The 16,647-nt window shown below is 28.4% G+C and overlaps 1 protein-coding gene across 2 annotated transcripts; it reads right to left on the bottom strand.

Annotated features, from left to right (window-relative positions):
* Positions 1 to 301: 301 nt before the first annotated feature.
* Lrrk (Leucine-rich repeat kinase) lies at positions 302 to 16,545 on the bottom strand. 2 transcript variants are annotated; one of them, XM_015509980.2, is made up of 31 exons: positions 16,388 to 16,545; positions 16,097 to 16,278; positions 15,852 to 16,011; positions 15,742 to 15,782; positions 15,380 to 15,545; positions 11,232 to 11,391; positions 11,012 to 11,156; positions 10,819 to 10,955; positions 10,607 to 10,748; positions 10,229 to 10,528; positions 9,818 to 10,174; positions 9,455 to 9,745; positions 9,118 to 9,392; positions 8,852 to 9,058; positions 8,578 to 8,777; positions 8,315 to 8,499; positions 8,101 to 8,254; positions 7,765 to 8,042; positions 7,418 to 7,708; positions 7,115 to 7,364; positions 6,685 to 6,909; positions 5,226 to 6,610; positions 4,948 to 5,154; positions 4,486 to 4,879; positions 4,132 to 4,364; positions 3,866 to 4,055; positions 3,486 to 3,681; positions 3,182 to 3,427; positions 2,943 to 3,121; positions 2,413 to 2,546; positions 302 to 2,344 (listed from the first exon to the last, which is right to left on the bottom strand). In XM_015509980.2, exons 2-31 carry the CDS (start codon positions 16,136 to 16,138, stop codon positions 2,060 to 2,062), a joined length of 7,455 nt encoding a protein of 2,484 aa, XP_015365466.2. In that variant the 5' UTR covers positions 16,139 to 16,278; positions 16,388 to 16,545; the 3' UTR covers positions 302 to 2,059. The 2 variants fall into 2 exon arrangements, with proteins under 2 accessions (XP_015365466.2, XP_015365468.2); XM_015509982.2 differs by lacking the exons at positions 15,380 to 15,545; positions 15,742 to 15,782; positions 15,852 to 16,011; positions 16,097 to 16,278; positions 16,388 to 16,545 and adding an exon at positions 11,533 to 12,698.
* Between the last annotated feature and the right edge of the window lie 102 nt (positions 16,546 to 16,647).

The following is a 16,647-nucleotide window of genomic DNA, read 5'->3' as shown; positions in this document are numbered from 1 at the left end:
GATGAAATTTTTTCAACAAGTCTATAACGTGTTCCTGGCTAAATTTTTCAAATTTGCCAAATTATCGAAGATTGCAAGAAACAAGAATAAAAGAGTTCTGAAAGGAAAATATTGTTAAAGGTTGTACAATGTTTACTAAAAATGTTTTTAAAAAAATAATTGATTTTTGTTTATAAATACTAAATATTAATATTTAACACATTTATACAATTGTATTGAATATTTTTAATTTATTAAAATTGAACATTATAGTAGTCATACAAGGAAAATGGAAACATAGATTTATAATAAATCAAAACAATTTATTTTTGCAATAATTATTTTATTACAAGTAACCAATAATAATTTCAATACAATTAATAACAAAAATATTTATCAGGTAACTTAGTATGATTACTTTGCTCGATAAAACAAAAAGCGGCAGTAGTACTCAACAAAAATTAACACTACCAACCTAATTGTAAGGACGATGCAAATAGTTGTGAGGAATATTAATACTGAAATAATAACAATCTAGTCTTTAATTGTTGTTTGTTATAAATTGTGTAAAAAGCTGAACATATATTTTATGTAACATACATGATAATTAATAGCCGGAATTAAAATAATAAAAAAAAAAAAACTAGGTTTAGTAAAAAATAAACTTAACTAGTGTACTTATGTACTAATAGGAGTTAAACAAGCAAACAAAACAATATTATAAACATAGTAAAACAGAACGAGATCTATGCGTATAAATAAAAAATAAAATAAATGCAAAAAAAAGTATCACATATCCATTCATTTATAGTAATAATTATGATGTAAAATTATTTAGAATCACAGACTTTATAATTAGTAATTGGGTTTTTTTTTTTAAATTGCTTTCAATTTCAAATACCCTTAAAGTGCATTTTTTATATTAAAAGTTAATAAATATAATATAATCATTATATTATAATGTATATACTGTGTGTTGTACAAATTATATTTAGGCTAGATGTAAATTTTAAAAAAGTGGAACAAATTTAAAAGAAAATACATATTATATAGGTGAGAAATCTGTACCTATGTTTCGTATTTAGATTTATTTATTTAATTAATTAAATCTATTTAAAGACCATGGTTTGAAATTATAAAAAATATTTTTTAACATACTATGTTGGGTAGATATTTTATAAATAATAATTAAAACATATGCTAAATTATTATAGTACATGTACTTGGACTGATGCATTGGTGATAAAAAAAAATTATATAATTATATATATCAAATACACATATAATAAGCGCTACTATTTCCCTTTCAATCTAGCAAAATTATTTACTATACTATAATTATTTTAAGTTTTTGTTGAATAAATCAATTTTACTAGTTGTCACATATTACACTAATATTCTTTAGTAGCCAATACAAAAATATTAATATTTAATATATTATTTCCATTCTTAACTATTATTTTAGTATTTTTGAAGAACAAGAGAGCATCAATATTGATTTGTTTTAACTTATTAATCACACTTGAATATAGGTAAACAAAAATTCTTTAATTATATTTTATTAATTGAAAAAAAAATATTTTCCGTCAAAAGTTTTTTAATTATGATTAGTTTGTTTACTTAAACATCACTCTAATAATCATACATTTATCAATGAACTTAAAAGTTAACACTTTTATACAAATAATTGAAGATAAAAATATTTTAACTTCAACTTAGACCTAGTTTCTCTTTAAATTCAATAACAAAAATATTCAACAATGAGCTAATTTAGAAGTAATAGAAAGAAATAACAAATCAATAAGTAGTAGCATTCTCTTATAAAATCATGAACAACTTTAAAAGTATTGTAATAAAGTAATGGTTTTTGTTGATAACAAGTATGTTAAAATATGTTATTATGGAAATAGAGCACATTAATCAAATTTGTTTCTCTGTGTCATTGAATAATTTTAAGAAGTCATACTTTTGGTAGATATTGATAGATAATTTTTTTATATCCAATGTTTTCAAGAAATAAAAATGTTTTAATTTGAGAATAATGACATAAAATGAAATATATATTGGATTAAATAATATATTAATAAGCATTCCAGTTGCGTGTTGACCAAAGTATTGCAAATGTTGTACCTGTTATGTCGGCCATATCATTACAATGAGATATGTACCTTTTCAATAAACTTCGGTATCCATGGCCAATACTTATGATAGCATTACCTTCACAAGCAGCCGCAATACATGTTACTTCTTGCTCATAAGGTCTAAATACAGTAATAGGCCTAGCAGTATCTTGTTCAACAACTACAATGCAGCCCCAGGCAGTACCTAAATATAGTTCATCACCAACTGCACAAATACTGGTGATCTGAAATGTCAAAAGTTATATTACGGTTAGTCCTAATTTAAATTAAAATGTGTACTTTATAATAGTACCTGACATTTTCCTGGGCTTAATCGTTCTTCTATACTAATAGATTTTAAACTTTCTGAACACGGTATTAGTTTTGAACAATCTAACTTGTTCATTATATTTCTGGTAGCTACATCCCATTGATAAACAATACAACCTGTACATTTAAAATGTTATTGTATAACATATAACTCTATTATTGTACATAATATTGACACGTTGATTGCCATATAACAATTACTAGTGAAATTATTATTTTTCATACAGTTTATTTCTCATATAGTTACATTTGATATATTTTTAAATGCATAATTTTAAATTTGTTTAAGGTAACTAATAAGTATTTAATTTGAAATTTTAACTACTATGCCATCATAAATATTCCACTTAAAATAAAATGTGTATTATGTTTATTATGACTCCCAATGGTCATATGGCATATAGATAATAAAGAGGTGAGACTGTCGGCATCTTTTAAAATACTTTATCTATATTATATCCTAAAACTGTAGGGACAATGTGTTATTAAAACAATTTCAATATTACTACTAACCTGGATGCACATATGACCATACTAAATTATGACCACGAGAAGTGGTCAAAGACATTACTTGTGTCTCCAAGCCGGTGTAGTCAAAATGTTTAAGAACTTCATAATTTATTGCCACATTTTGTTTTATAGTATAAACAGATATTCGGCCTTGATTCTCTCCACACCATAGTTCACAAGTCCTAGTTCAATCATTGATATATAATGAAACAATATCAAATTATTGTATTTAATTAACATACTTATTACTATCAACAGCTATAAAATCAAACAGAATGGTAGAACTACCGAGTTCACTCATCACAAAACTTCCTTCTCCCATGGTTGGAGCTAAAGGTGACATGTCACTTCTTACAAGAAATATTCTTCCATTTTCCAAACCTACTGCAACCCTATGTCTATCTTTCAGTGTTACTATGCGCTTCACTCCAAATTTTTGATCGTCTGTTGTAAGTTTATAGCTAAACATGTACTTGCTATCATTAGTCCTAAAAATAAAATAAATGATGAGCTATAAAATTTTTTATTTATTATAAATATACCTACGAGTAAGCATGAATTTGTCCTTCTACATCTCCTAACCAAACACTATAATCATCTACTGAACAAATGGTTGTAATTTTATGTGCAACATTTGTACTTCTATAATGAAACCAATTTGTGATGCTAAATGCCAATCTATCAAGTTTTCCATTAGAACAAGGTAACCATATTTCGTCACCACTATTCTCGTTATCTTCACCTACAAAACAAGAATATTAAACATTTAGATACTTAAAAACTATAAGATATGAACCTTAATATTTTAATTTTTGTTAATGAATACTAATCAATTTTTTTAATACATATTTATCAGGTGAAAATTAGTTTTAATAAAAGTTATTTAATAATTCGGCTGAGAGAAAAATAAAATATATCATACTTACTAAGTGGTAATGGTATTCGAGTACAAGAAATCACATCAGCTGAATGGCTCAGAGAGACTACATCGTATAAATGAGTAAATTCGGGAGCTGACACTATAGAAACGATTTGGCTGGCTGAAGGACGTTCTTTTGGACTTTGAGACCAGCACACTGCCATCAAATCAAGCAAATAACTTGGATAAGCTGTTTCCTGAAGAACAATAAAAAGTAATATTTTACATGTAGAATGTGACAAAATAATATTTTTTTAACATTATTTTTCTTACTCTATATGTCAATGCTGGCCGATGTCCTTCTAATATACTTTCTTTTACAGATTCATGATTTTCAAATGGTTGATGCATAGTTACCAGTTCATAAATAAACATACCAAATGAAAAGCAGTCTACTTTTTCAGTATATTCTTCTTCACCATTGTATTTTATTATTTCAGGAGCCATAAAACCTTCTGTACCACCAAAACCTTTGGTTCCAGATGGTAGAGATAAGCGACTAATTCCTGTTAAACAGTTATTGAACATTTGAAATAAGTTAAACATTAAAATCATTTAGTTAATTATATATATTATACACACACATATATATACTTATAGTTATTAATAAAATTAAAATATACTAACCGTAATCTGCCATCTTAACATGAGTGTTAACTGCATAAGGATCTTGAAGTGGCACTGGGATAGACCAAACAAGGACATTTTCACTTTTTAAATCTCTGTATATAATTCGCTGCTGATGTAAATATTCTAATGCTTTTGCAGTTTGGAAAACAATTTGTTGCAGAATATGAGGGTCAAATTTTGAACCAGACCTTCGATAGTTCCTTAAAATCTGATCCAATGCCCCCATTGGTGCAAGATCGAGAATAAGTGCCAATGGTTTTGTACAAACACCAATTAATGGAACAATATTTAGATGTTTCAGATTCAGCATTATATTTAGTTCTTGTCTAGCACTACAATAAGATTTACATGTATATTGAAGAGGGTCACGGTCCCATTTTGCTTGAGCTCCCTAAATAGAAAGGTCAAAATATGATAATATTTAATTTTTTTTAAATGTTTTCATACATATCTACTTACTTTATAGGCTATAACAGCAGACTGACTAGCATTAGGCCCTGGTGGCACAGGCTGGAGCATTTTAATAGCAATTTGTATACTATTACCAGGTTTTTTTCCTTTACACACGCCTTTAAAAACAAAACCAAATGCTCCACGGCCTAATAATTTACCTCGAATAATATCTTGATCATTGATGATTAATTCTTCACCCAAATCCAAAAATACCTAAAAAAATTCAACATTATTTAAAATTTTTTCTGACTTTAAACAAAGTAAATATATAAATAGAAACATACAGTATCAGGAGCAACCTGTGCCAAAGGTAAATCTCCATGCTTGGGACATACAACACAAAGTTTATCCACTGATGATGCAGCTAGAATACAATCTTCCACTATCCATCCGTAATGTATAGTACCTTCAACTTGATCATCTGATGCTAAGGAATGACCTTCAACAGATACTTTTCTACTTGATTGTGGACTAATATCATGTCCAAAACCACTGTCACCCCCGTCAGAACCATTGTAACTTTCTTGTGATTTGCGCACAATGTTTTTATTGTCCGAATCTCTCTTTAAAAACTCTTTAGAAATATGATCTATTTTACTCATACCATCATCATCTTTCATGTCAATTGAAATACTATCAGCTTCAACACTTCCAGCTAAACACCTTGGACATGGAACAAGTCTAGTTACTAAACATTTTCCTTCAGATGTATGAACAAATCTGGTACCTAATGTTGGATACCAGTCTTCTAGTAGTACATCTATATGGTCCACTACTAAGGCCAATAATTTTGCTGCTTGTACAGGAGATGGATCTAATACAATAGCTCTGAAACCTATGTCTTCTTCATCTTTATTTTTTATTGGTCTCTTTATAATTACTGTATCTAAAGGTAAGTAAGTTTCAAGAATAGAAGAAGTTTTTATTGGTATATCATACCAAGAGTTTTCTTGGTAAAGTTGAAATCTTAAATGTCTATAATTTATAGGAAAGTTTCGTTGTATTACTTCTTTCATGCGAAACAAAGTAATTTTATTAGCAAATTTTAATTCAATTCCAGTTTGCCATAAAATCCAATCAAAGTGAGTTTGAAAATCAGAGCACATAAAATCATCACCATTCACCTCTGTTGGCATAAAAAATTGTCTGATCACATGGATAATTGTGTCATCTCCAAGAATTCGAGTTATTAGCCGAGACCAAAAGCCAGATGGAAAATATGACATGAGTAATAAACGGCGAACTGATACTTCTGGATCTGAACGACTTGTTATATGCTCTCCGATGTCAATTAAATCTAATGTTGGTGGACTTGAAACTTTAGTTCTTAATTTATGAATTTTTGATTTCAATGGAACTTTGATAGATACCGGTTGTGCTCTTTGACTATACATATCCTCTTCTGATGGTAAAAGAGATGGTATTAATAAAGATCTACTGTCCCAAGTTAGCGCTACTTCAAATTTATTGAGCAAATTAACAATATATTCTCTTGTACATGTAGATGATTTCAACACAATTTGTAGATCATCTAATTTCATTACACCTGATCGAGCAAAAGGATTGATTTCTCTAATTGTTACTACATGTGCTAACATGTCGCATAACCATTGTGGATCTAAAAAATATAGATCTTTCAATGTTGCATCATCGTAATGCAACAGAACACCTAATAAAAATTGAATGGACAATAAATATTTTATTTATAACTTTATGACTGAAAACAAATACTATTCAACAAACCATTTTCATGTAAGAACAAAATTGCTTGGTTAAGTTCAGCCATATCTCGAAATGATTTTTGGTATCTAGATAACATTTCTGCATTAACTGCAGTTCTAAATTGATCCAAGCTTAAAACAGGATCCATGCCAGCTTGTCGTCTTTCAGATCCTATGTGGCTCACAATGTCTTCTAATGCTAAATATGTTGCTGGAACCCTTTGTTCCAATAAAAGTTCTTTGCTTCCTAAAACAAAGAAAAAAATTAAATTTATAGTAAAGTATAGAGTTAAGCCGCAGTTATAAACCTTTTTTGTGTATTTTAATTAAGTTTATTTTATTTTCAAACTATCAAGTCTATACATTCAAACCCAAGCTCAGTTAGATGCTTTAAAATGTATACATGTTAACATTTAACACCTCTAATATACTCATATATAAAATGTAGTTACCAGGAGGTCTAAGACTGAATACTGTATCGTAAATAATATTACACAAAAGTTTAATGTTATGCTTTGTTTTACAACTGATTTCAATTGTATCTAACACTCTAGGTAAACCATATTTTTCTGCATCCACTATATTGATAAATCGATCTCTGATTAGTTGTTGTAATTGTTCTGAATGATATTCAGGAGACATAGTACTTATGACATCGTAATGTGTACCAACAATTATAACAGGTGAATTTGGCGCACGGGCCTGTAAAAAATTACATACATTTTTGTTTCTAAATGATTATTTATTTCAATTACTTGAATGTTGACAAGCCATTGCAAGATTTCTGCAATTCCTCGATGACCATCTGTGATTTTCCAAACCACAATGTACAAGCTTCTTTTGGATAAGAAGTATTGATGTGTGGCATAGTATTCATTTTGTCCACCAAAGTCCCAAGTTCTAAACATCACTGGGCCATATTGAGAATTGCCTCTGATTTTTTTTTCATACACCCAATCACCAATATCAACACCAACTGTTGAAATATTTGTCCCTTTGTTGGTCTTTTGATTTATACTTTTATTTCCCATTCGTTTTGCCCAATGCTAAAAAACAAAGAGCGATTAGTTTCATATCAATAGAAAATATATTTATGCCTTACATCTATAGGTTTTTTTTTATAATTGCCAATGCCTTCTTGCCTAAGTTGGTCCAATAATGATGTTTTACCAATTCCTTGTACACCAACAATCATTAATTTCATGCGAGCATATGGTTTAGCATCTTCAAGAACCGACTTCAAATAACCAATAACATCCATTGTTTTATACTTATTTGAATCAATCATAGATTTAAGTGGTTCCTGAAGGCTACAGCCTCTGGTGTTTAAATTCCACAATCGAGACAATAGACCCATTTGTGAAGGTAGTTCTGTTACATCTAGGCAAGTAAAATCAGTGAGAAAATAAAAATTTGATTTTAAGATTAAAATTCTTACCTTTATTTCCACTAATGTTTAAAACAGACAAGTTAATGAGTTCATTTATATTAGAAGGAATTTCTTTTAATTGATTATTACTTAAATCCAACATGCTCAAGTTAGGAAAAATTAATTTTGATTTTGAATGTCCCACAACTGCACCTACTGTTTCCTACAAAAATGTACAAATAGCATTACTTAATATCTTGGCAAAAAATACTATTTTAAATACCCAGTCATCCAACTCATCAGCTGAATCGTTTGAAACAGTAGAAAATCCATCATCATCAGTTGACAATTGTATTCTGTTCATACAGTTATCGGCTAACATTAAAGTTCTTAAATTTTCAAGCCTTAAATGGCGTCTGTGTGAACATACACGGTTCAAAATATTTGCTCGTAATGACATTCGTCTACCTTTTAATATTGCATAAATAAATAATAATAGATTGATTAATCGATAATGTTGATACATTAAATTATTTTTAAACATACTAGTTCGTATTTTTGATGGTACAGTTGATTTGGGAACTTGTCCAGTTTCCAATCTATAACATAATAGATTTTCTTGATCAGGTGTAGCCTCTTCTAGATTAATTTGAGGTAAACTAGGCCAAACACATATTTTATTGTGGCTTAGGTCTAATTGTTTGAGTGAACTGGGATATGATGTAATATAACTCATTGTTCTGAGACTAAAAAAAATATTGCAAGTCATAAAATTAAATATAAAATATAATTTAAATTTAAAAGTTGGAACAAATATTACCAATTATACGACATGTTTAGTCGTGTCAGGTTTACGGCTAAACATGAGAGTACAGGAGGTATTGAGCTAAATCTATTATGTGATAAGTTCAATGATGATAATTGTGAGTTGTTAGATTTTACTTCTGATGTATCATCAACTCTTACGATTTGTTCCATTATTTCAATGGTGTGATTCCAAACATTATGATGAACTAATGGTATACTTCTAAAATAATGTATAATAGTTATATTAATTAAATTTAAAAAAATGTTTATCTAGCATACTCATCAATATCATTGACATCAATTTCTTTAACTTCATAAGCCTTGTCTAATATGGGAATTCTTCCAACAGATTTTTCTCGTAAACTTCTGGCTTCATCTTCTGATTGAGCATATGGAAGTTCTTTTATCAAGTTGAATGCCATATTCAAATCTTTTAGTTTAGGCGCTCGCCACATTTGAAAAGGTACAGAATGAAGTTTGTTGTTGGACAAGTCAAGTGTAGTTAATGAAGGCAGTCTGAATAGTTCTTCAGGAATTTTATCAAGACGATTATCCTGTAGGTTGTAAGATTGTTAAGCAATTCATAGACAAATAGATAATCTTTGTCATAACATACTTGCAAGTAAATTTCCTCTAGAACATTTGCTGTATAGATAGATTTGTATAGTTTGGACATTTTCTTGCTAGTAGGAGAGGTTACTTGATGAGAATCTTTAGGATCGGGTAATCTTTCAATTTTGTTTTGAGCCAAATTTAAATACCTGAGACTCTGTAATTGAAAAATGATTGCCGGCACTTGGGTTAGCGAATTATTTGATATATCCAATCTAGTTATAGCAAACAAAACAATTTCTCTACTTCGAGGATTCATTTTTAATCTTGGATTAATATGAAGAGCACCGTCAATCTAATAAATAAATAATAAATCATTAATTCATATACCTTTTCCCACCATAAAAAAATAAAACAATATTCTAACCAGCCACTGTGATTTTATGGATTCAAGTTTACATCTCTGACTATGCCAATTTATCATAACTGGAGTACTAGGAAATATGTTACTGTATGTTAAACTTGATAGACCACCAAATTGTGATGCAATATTATCCGTCATAGCCTTTTTATTAATCTTGTGTTCGGGATCAGCAAAAGCTTTAGTCCCGAGCAATGTTGTAATTAAATGTTGGTTTTTAGTTAACATTGCAGCTGCAAGAGCTTTACAATCATCATCTCTAGAGCCATATTTCAACAGTAATTCAACAATAGCTGTATCTCCTTTACTACATGCTAGAGTCAATGGAGAAGTACCAGCTTCTCGAACATCGTCATCTTTTTGCTGTTTAAATGAAATCAATAAGTAATAAAACTATTTCACTAAAGAAAAACTTACTTTGTAATCAGCAGTTGGTTGTAAAGTTAGTAGATTAGGATCGGCACCATTTTCAAGTAATGCGATAACCACATCTTTATATCCGTTTCGTACAGCAGCATGAAGAGCTGTTTCTGGAGCTTCTTCATTACAATACACATTTACTTCTACAGGTCTTATGTTTTTTTCATTCAAATCAATTTCCTTTGTCATACTCCCTCTAAGACGAGAGACTATTGACTGTATACCTTCAGAAATACGGCTACGTTTTGATATGTCATTATTATCATCTTTTGCAGAAACTCCATCAGTGCCACTAATCTGAAATACGGATAATCAAATATATTATTGAAAAAATACTAAATCATTTTTAATACATGTCATATATTTAATATATACCTTTATAGCTTTCACTTGGTATTTCAACAGTATGTCAACAATTTTTGAGTTTCCTAAGAGACAAGCCAAATACAACACTGTTTGACCATTGACATCTTTAGTGTTTATGTCAAATGGGACGTCATATTCCCAATTATCTTTTCTGTAATTCAATTTTTTTAGAATCATAAATATGTTATTTAAAATGTTATAACTATCAATTTAAGAAATACCTTAATTTTATCAACATATTAGGAGGATAAGAATATTTTAGTAGAAGCTCTAAGACTTGAATATTTCCATTTATACATGCCGCATGAATTGGCAACCATTTTTCAACAGTAGTTTGTCGAATGAGATCAGGGAATTTCTGAAATACCATTGCATTGATTAGCTTAAAACTAAATTTAAGTTTATACATTGTACCTTGAGAAGAATTTCAAAAACATCTTTTTTCCCTTTGAAAGCAACAATGTAAAGAGGAGAATACCGAGTGATTGGATGTATTCTACCATCAGCTTTATGGTCCAGTAACATTTTCACTAAGTCTTTTTTACCCACTTCACAAGCACTAATGATTAAAATATTAACAACTATAATAATCATCATGACAATAATAAAAATTGCAAGCATTTTAAATCAATACCAGTACAATAATGTAGTGGTACCATTAGGTGCCATGTTAACAATAAATTCTTCCTTAGATCCAAGTTCTGACAAAATTGTTTTGGTCGTACTAATATCACCTCTACAGATCGCTTCTCGCAAAGCCATATGAATTGTAATTTGTGACTCTTCCCAAGAATCTTTAACAAATACACATCGAAATAAGAAAATTTATACTTATATATGGTTATGTAAAAACATAAATTTGTAAAAGAATGAGAGATTCATTTTATGCTAATTTAAAATCCACATATGTCTAAATAAATAATATAAGAACTTACCATCATATTGACAGGTTTTATTAATAAAATAAGCACAAGCGTCTATACCAGTTTCTGTTCTTAAACACTTATTTATAAATGGACCATTCGGGATCAACCAACTAAACATTTTCGTATCATTGCAAATAGTCTAGCTTGGCGATAATGTAGGTATATTATATTATATTATTGTAATAATTTTATTTTTATAACTATGTCAAAGAGAAATAATATAATAATAATAGAAATTTCCACGGCGGTCTACAAACACGCCGTGACTGATACGGCGTGGACAGAGGGGACCTTGTACAACAAATCAAAACTAAAATTTCAATGATTATTATTTATTATATACTATTGTAGTAAAAACGAAATTACTCATACAGCATACAATTATTTTTTATTACACATTTCAACTGGAAAATAATCGCACATTCACTCACTACGAAATAGTTTGAGATGCTTGTGTACTTATGCATAATGAAATTTTTCTGATCGTCATTGACATAATTTAGTCAAAAAGTAGTGGTACATCACTACGTAAAGCAGAGTACTTACTCAGAGTTATAACTTTTAAGTATACTTAAACTTGACATTAATGGATAGGTATTGAAATATATTGTCATGTACAGGGAATATAACGAATATCGTAAGTAGGTAACTTTTGAAATTTGATTTGATAGAATGAGAAAACCATACTTGACATTTCTTTTATGGACAACCAAAAACCATAGTAATGCAATAAAATTATCTGCTTGAGAAATAATTCAGATACGGTTTTAATTTTAACTTTAACTATTGACATTGATTGAATTACATAACAATAATAATCTAGTGTAGCCGAGTAGGTAACCCGTTAGCTATTTTTTCTTGAAGGCTATTAAAATCCACGCGAGTTACATAAAATTAAGAAAATATATACATTGTATATGCGATATCTAGATAAATACATAATAACACATTCATGGAATTACATTATTTTCAATTGATTAAACATGAAATAGGTATATAAACAATTAATAACACTTCTCACTTCCCGTGGCATTGTATCTGGTAATTACTAATGGTATTTTGGTATCCTAAAATAATTACGTGTCACGTCAATCATAAATTTTCTATAAAAAGAAATAGTTTGTCGGTTCCAAAATTGACTATCAAAACTAGAATCCATATAATAACTGTAATTTTTTTAAACATAATTTATTATGTTTTGGGATGTGTACAGATGTTTTTATTATATAACTGATTTGCGTACCCGCTTTGTTTATCACAATAAAATGTAAGAATTTCCCAATTCCCACCAGGCGCATAAGCCTAATTAGGCTAAATAAAGCGTACTTTTTTCCAAGCATTTTGGTTAAGTTCAATATATACAAAATTCATCAAAATTACGAAAGTGTGTCATTTTAATAGGTAGTTAATAATAGGTACAACTGTACAAAATTCATCAAAAGTCGCTTTTACAGACATTTAAAAATATTATAGTTAACTTGTTTTATATATATTTATATAATATGAGTAATCATGTATTTTTAGATTCTGAGGAAATGAGATGATTTAATTGAGTGTCTTTTATATTTATTTGTGTCTGTGTACACAATAATTAGTCGAAATAATACTTCGATTTTCAACTTCAGTAACTTTTCTGATAGGGAAATTAATCTAGTTGTAGATACGTCGAATACGTCGAGAAGACAAAACTTAAAGAAAAACGGGAATTCTTACGCAAATCAATTTAGAAACTAATCGATTTTGTTTTTTTGTAAAACTTAAAAACAAATAACCTTCAAATTATTATAATTTAAATAAAAAGTTGTACATAAATTCACAATAAATGTTAATGGACACGAGTTACATGTTTTCAAGGTTAGAATTTTGACGAAATTCGTGAAAATCACGAAAATTTCCAAATTATTTTAAATTAGCCAAATTCATAAAAGTTGGCTTCATTTATATTTAAAATTTATAAAAAATAATAAAAAAAGCGGGAAAGTGGATGTCGCTCTGTACAGTAGGTTTAGGTTTATCTGTCAAGGATATATTATAGATTATTAAAAATTTTCAAATCTTAGATTTAAAAAGAAATTTTTTTATGAATTTCTATATAAGATAATTTGTACATTGCCGTAATTTTTACGTATTTAGTCAAAACTTGAACTTCAAAAAATCGTATTTATGTATTTTTCAACTGCTATTGTTACAATGTGTTAGAAGCCTTGTATTAAATTTTCAAGCTTTTCTACCCAACAAATACATTTTTATCGATATTGATAGAAAAAAAAAACCAAAAAAGTTGAAAAATTAAAATGTCAGTAAACAGCTTAAAACAAATCTAAATTTTTTGAAAATTGCATGGTGGATAGAATATACTTACATAAACATTTCATGTATCTCTATGGTCATTTTTTTAAAGTTACATCAAAAACCAAAATCGATTTTGTCGAAAACTGATTGTGCGTAAAATTTCCAGTTTTTCCCTTAATTTTTAGTTTGTGTATTCCGATTATTTAGAAAAATTTTTGACCCCCCCAAAGTACCAACTATATTCACTTTCTGATCGAACGAGGTACTGAAGTCAAAAATCGAAGCACTTTTACTGCCCCAAAACGTGATGACAGTCACAAAAAAAATTAAAACACACATCATGGTAAAATCAATACATTCATCGCTCCGCTCAGAATCTAATACAAGATTCCTCATAAGTTGTCTACCTTTAAAAAAAAAATTAAGTTAAATTTGTTTACATTGGATATTCACCTGTTAGCTAACAATTTATGATAGAATAATTTTCTTATCATGCTGTAATTCAAAAATGATCAGGGATATTCATTATGGAGGGTATGTTACAACTTACAAACATACTAAATATTGGAGTATTAGCTATTATTCTGAGGGATTATTGATTATATATATTAATATTGATTAAAGATCGTGTACCTAATTTATATAGGTCTTCAAGTTTTTAGATACTCCTTAAAAATTGGAATCTATAAGAAGCCATAGGGGGAAAAGTTTTATTAGATATTTAAATAAAAGTTTTAGTTATTTTGTTATAATTCATAGAATATTAATATTAGGGATTCAAAACTTTTCATCATAATGTAAATTATTATTTTCATTAATATTTAGAGTAATTATAAGCTATTTATACATTAAACTTACTTATACTGTGCTACTATACATCTTGAATGACTTATAAGAAACTAATAATAATATAAGATATAATATTATACAGTATAATAATTATTAACAGGATATGCTATTTATTAGGTAAACATTGGTTATTGAAACCTTCAACCTTCTGTGTTACTAGTATAAAAATAAATATCTAATTGTGTAGGGTAAACAAACTAAATATTTCCAAAAACCAAATTCAATTCTCATAGCTCTAAAATATAATTACTACATAATGTTTAAATTTAACATCATCATATTTGAGGTACTAATTGTTATAGATTCACCAGAGGTAATCATTTAATTCAAATTAAATTGTGAGAAATAAGGAGATATTGTATCAATAATTTATACTTTATGTGTAATACTGTAATTAAGTAAAAGTTCTTTTTTTTTGGTTTTTTCAAACCAATAATTAAATTACGAAGAATATTCTTTCATTTAAGTATATGTTTTATTGTTTTTAAAAGTAAAGTAATTTAATGACTCACATTAGGTGGAAAATATATAAAATAATGTTAACTAATGAAATGTGGCTTTACAAAATTAAAAAAATATTAATAAAACTAGGTTAACTATTAAATTTGAGAAAATTATGTCATAAGTCATAATATCTTTCAGTGGGTCATCTTCAAAATATTTGTTGATGACATTATTCCAATTAAAAAAAATATAAATGTATTATTAATTTCACCTGAAGCATCTTTCAGCAATTTGCTGCAAACAGTATTTTCTGCATTAAGAGCTATATCAAGTGCTGTAAATCCATTAGAGTCTTGCAACATTACATTTGCATTGTGATTTAAAAGTGTTTGTATATTTTTCGGACATCCAATATGTGCACTTATATGTAATGCTGTCTGTAATAATGAAGAAAAATTATTCAATTTATATAAAAACATATTATTTTAAGACATTTACGAATTACCAACTAAAAAAAAAAATGTTAAGCATTAATTTACATTATAAGTAGTCTATTTATAAATTACATCAAATTTTTAAGTAATGTTACATTAAAAAGTATGAAGTATACACAATATAATAATTATTACAAACCCTGGACTCGCCACGAGGACCACATGGTGTATCTACAAGAGCTAAAGCCAAAAATATATAAAATTATTGTTTAATAAGAAATCAACAGAGATCAAATTATGAAATATTACCACCAGCATTGAGTAATATTTCCAGACAATCAGAACTTTCATTTGAACATGCTGCATGAAGAGCAGTGCGTCCCCATGAATCACGGCTGTTTATGAATTTTTTATGCTCGTCGTCTTTAAGGAGGTCTGTCAAAAAGTCTACATTGTCCCATAATGCAACCTACACAATTTTGAATATGGTTAAACAATAAGGTTTGGGGGTAGATATCGACAAGCAAGCAAGCAGATCGTTTATGTCAGCATACCTGGTGTAACAGTCGACCAGGAAAATCCTCGTCTTCAGCCATAATTTTGAAACACGGATGGAAAGAATGGAGCCCTTCACAGTAAACATCTCACGAATCGGCATATTTTATCGAGTAGTTTACCTCGGAAAAGAGGCATTTTATTATTTACATTTACATCACAGGTTCACTAACACGCACACCTGTGCCAACAAAAAAATCATCAAACACAGTGTCACAGTATAGTTCGAAATACTGTGAAACGGCTAGAGTTCATAATATTGTATTATTAATAGATAATAAAAGTACTACCTAATATTCTGAAATTATAAAATAATTTCTTATCAACATACTGTAATCGGATTATCAATAAGGCAATATAAATGAAGTTAGATTCAATTTCATTGAAATATATATCACTATTTTATTACATAGCTACGAGTTAAAACGAGTTACGATCTGAAATTTGTAAAAATTCATATACCTAATATTATGAACCTATTAAAAACGAAAGCAAAATCGGTCATATCACTCATATCAACGTTTATCAGCTTGCTGCCCTTGGGCTTGAA

Source organism: Diuraphis noxia, unplaced genomic scaffold (genome assembly GCF_037042655.1).
Source record: "Diuraphis noxia isolate RWA-SAM2 unplaced genomic scaffold, SU_Dnox_SAM2 contig0003, whole genome shotgun sequence".
Taxonomy (NCBI): Eukaryota; Metazoa; Arthropoda; class Insecta; order Hemiptera; family Aphididae; genus Diuraphis; species Diuraphis noxia.
This window is presented reverse-complemented; position numbering and strand designations above follow the sequence as displayed.

Excerpts from the sequence above, each read along its gene's own strand:
- Lrrk (XM_015509980.2), bottom strand. The coding sequence starts at position 16,138 with ATGGCTGAAGACGAGGATTTTCCTGGTCGACTGTTACACCAG. Across the intron at positions 10,529-10,606 it reads ACCAAGTGAAAGCTATAAAG|ATTAGTGGCACTGATGGAGT; the intron begins GTATATATTAAA and ends TCCGTATTTCAG. Across the intron at positions 2,547-2,942 it reads ATGGTCATATGTGCATCCAG|GTTGTATTGTTTATCAATGG; the intron begins GTTAGTAGTAAT and ends TTAAATGTACAG.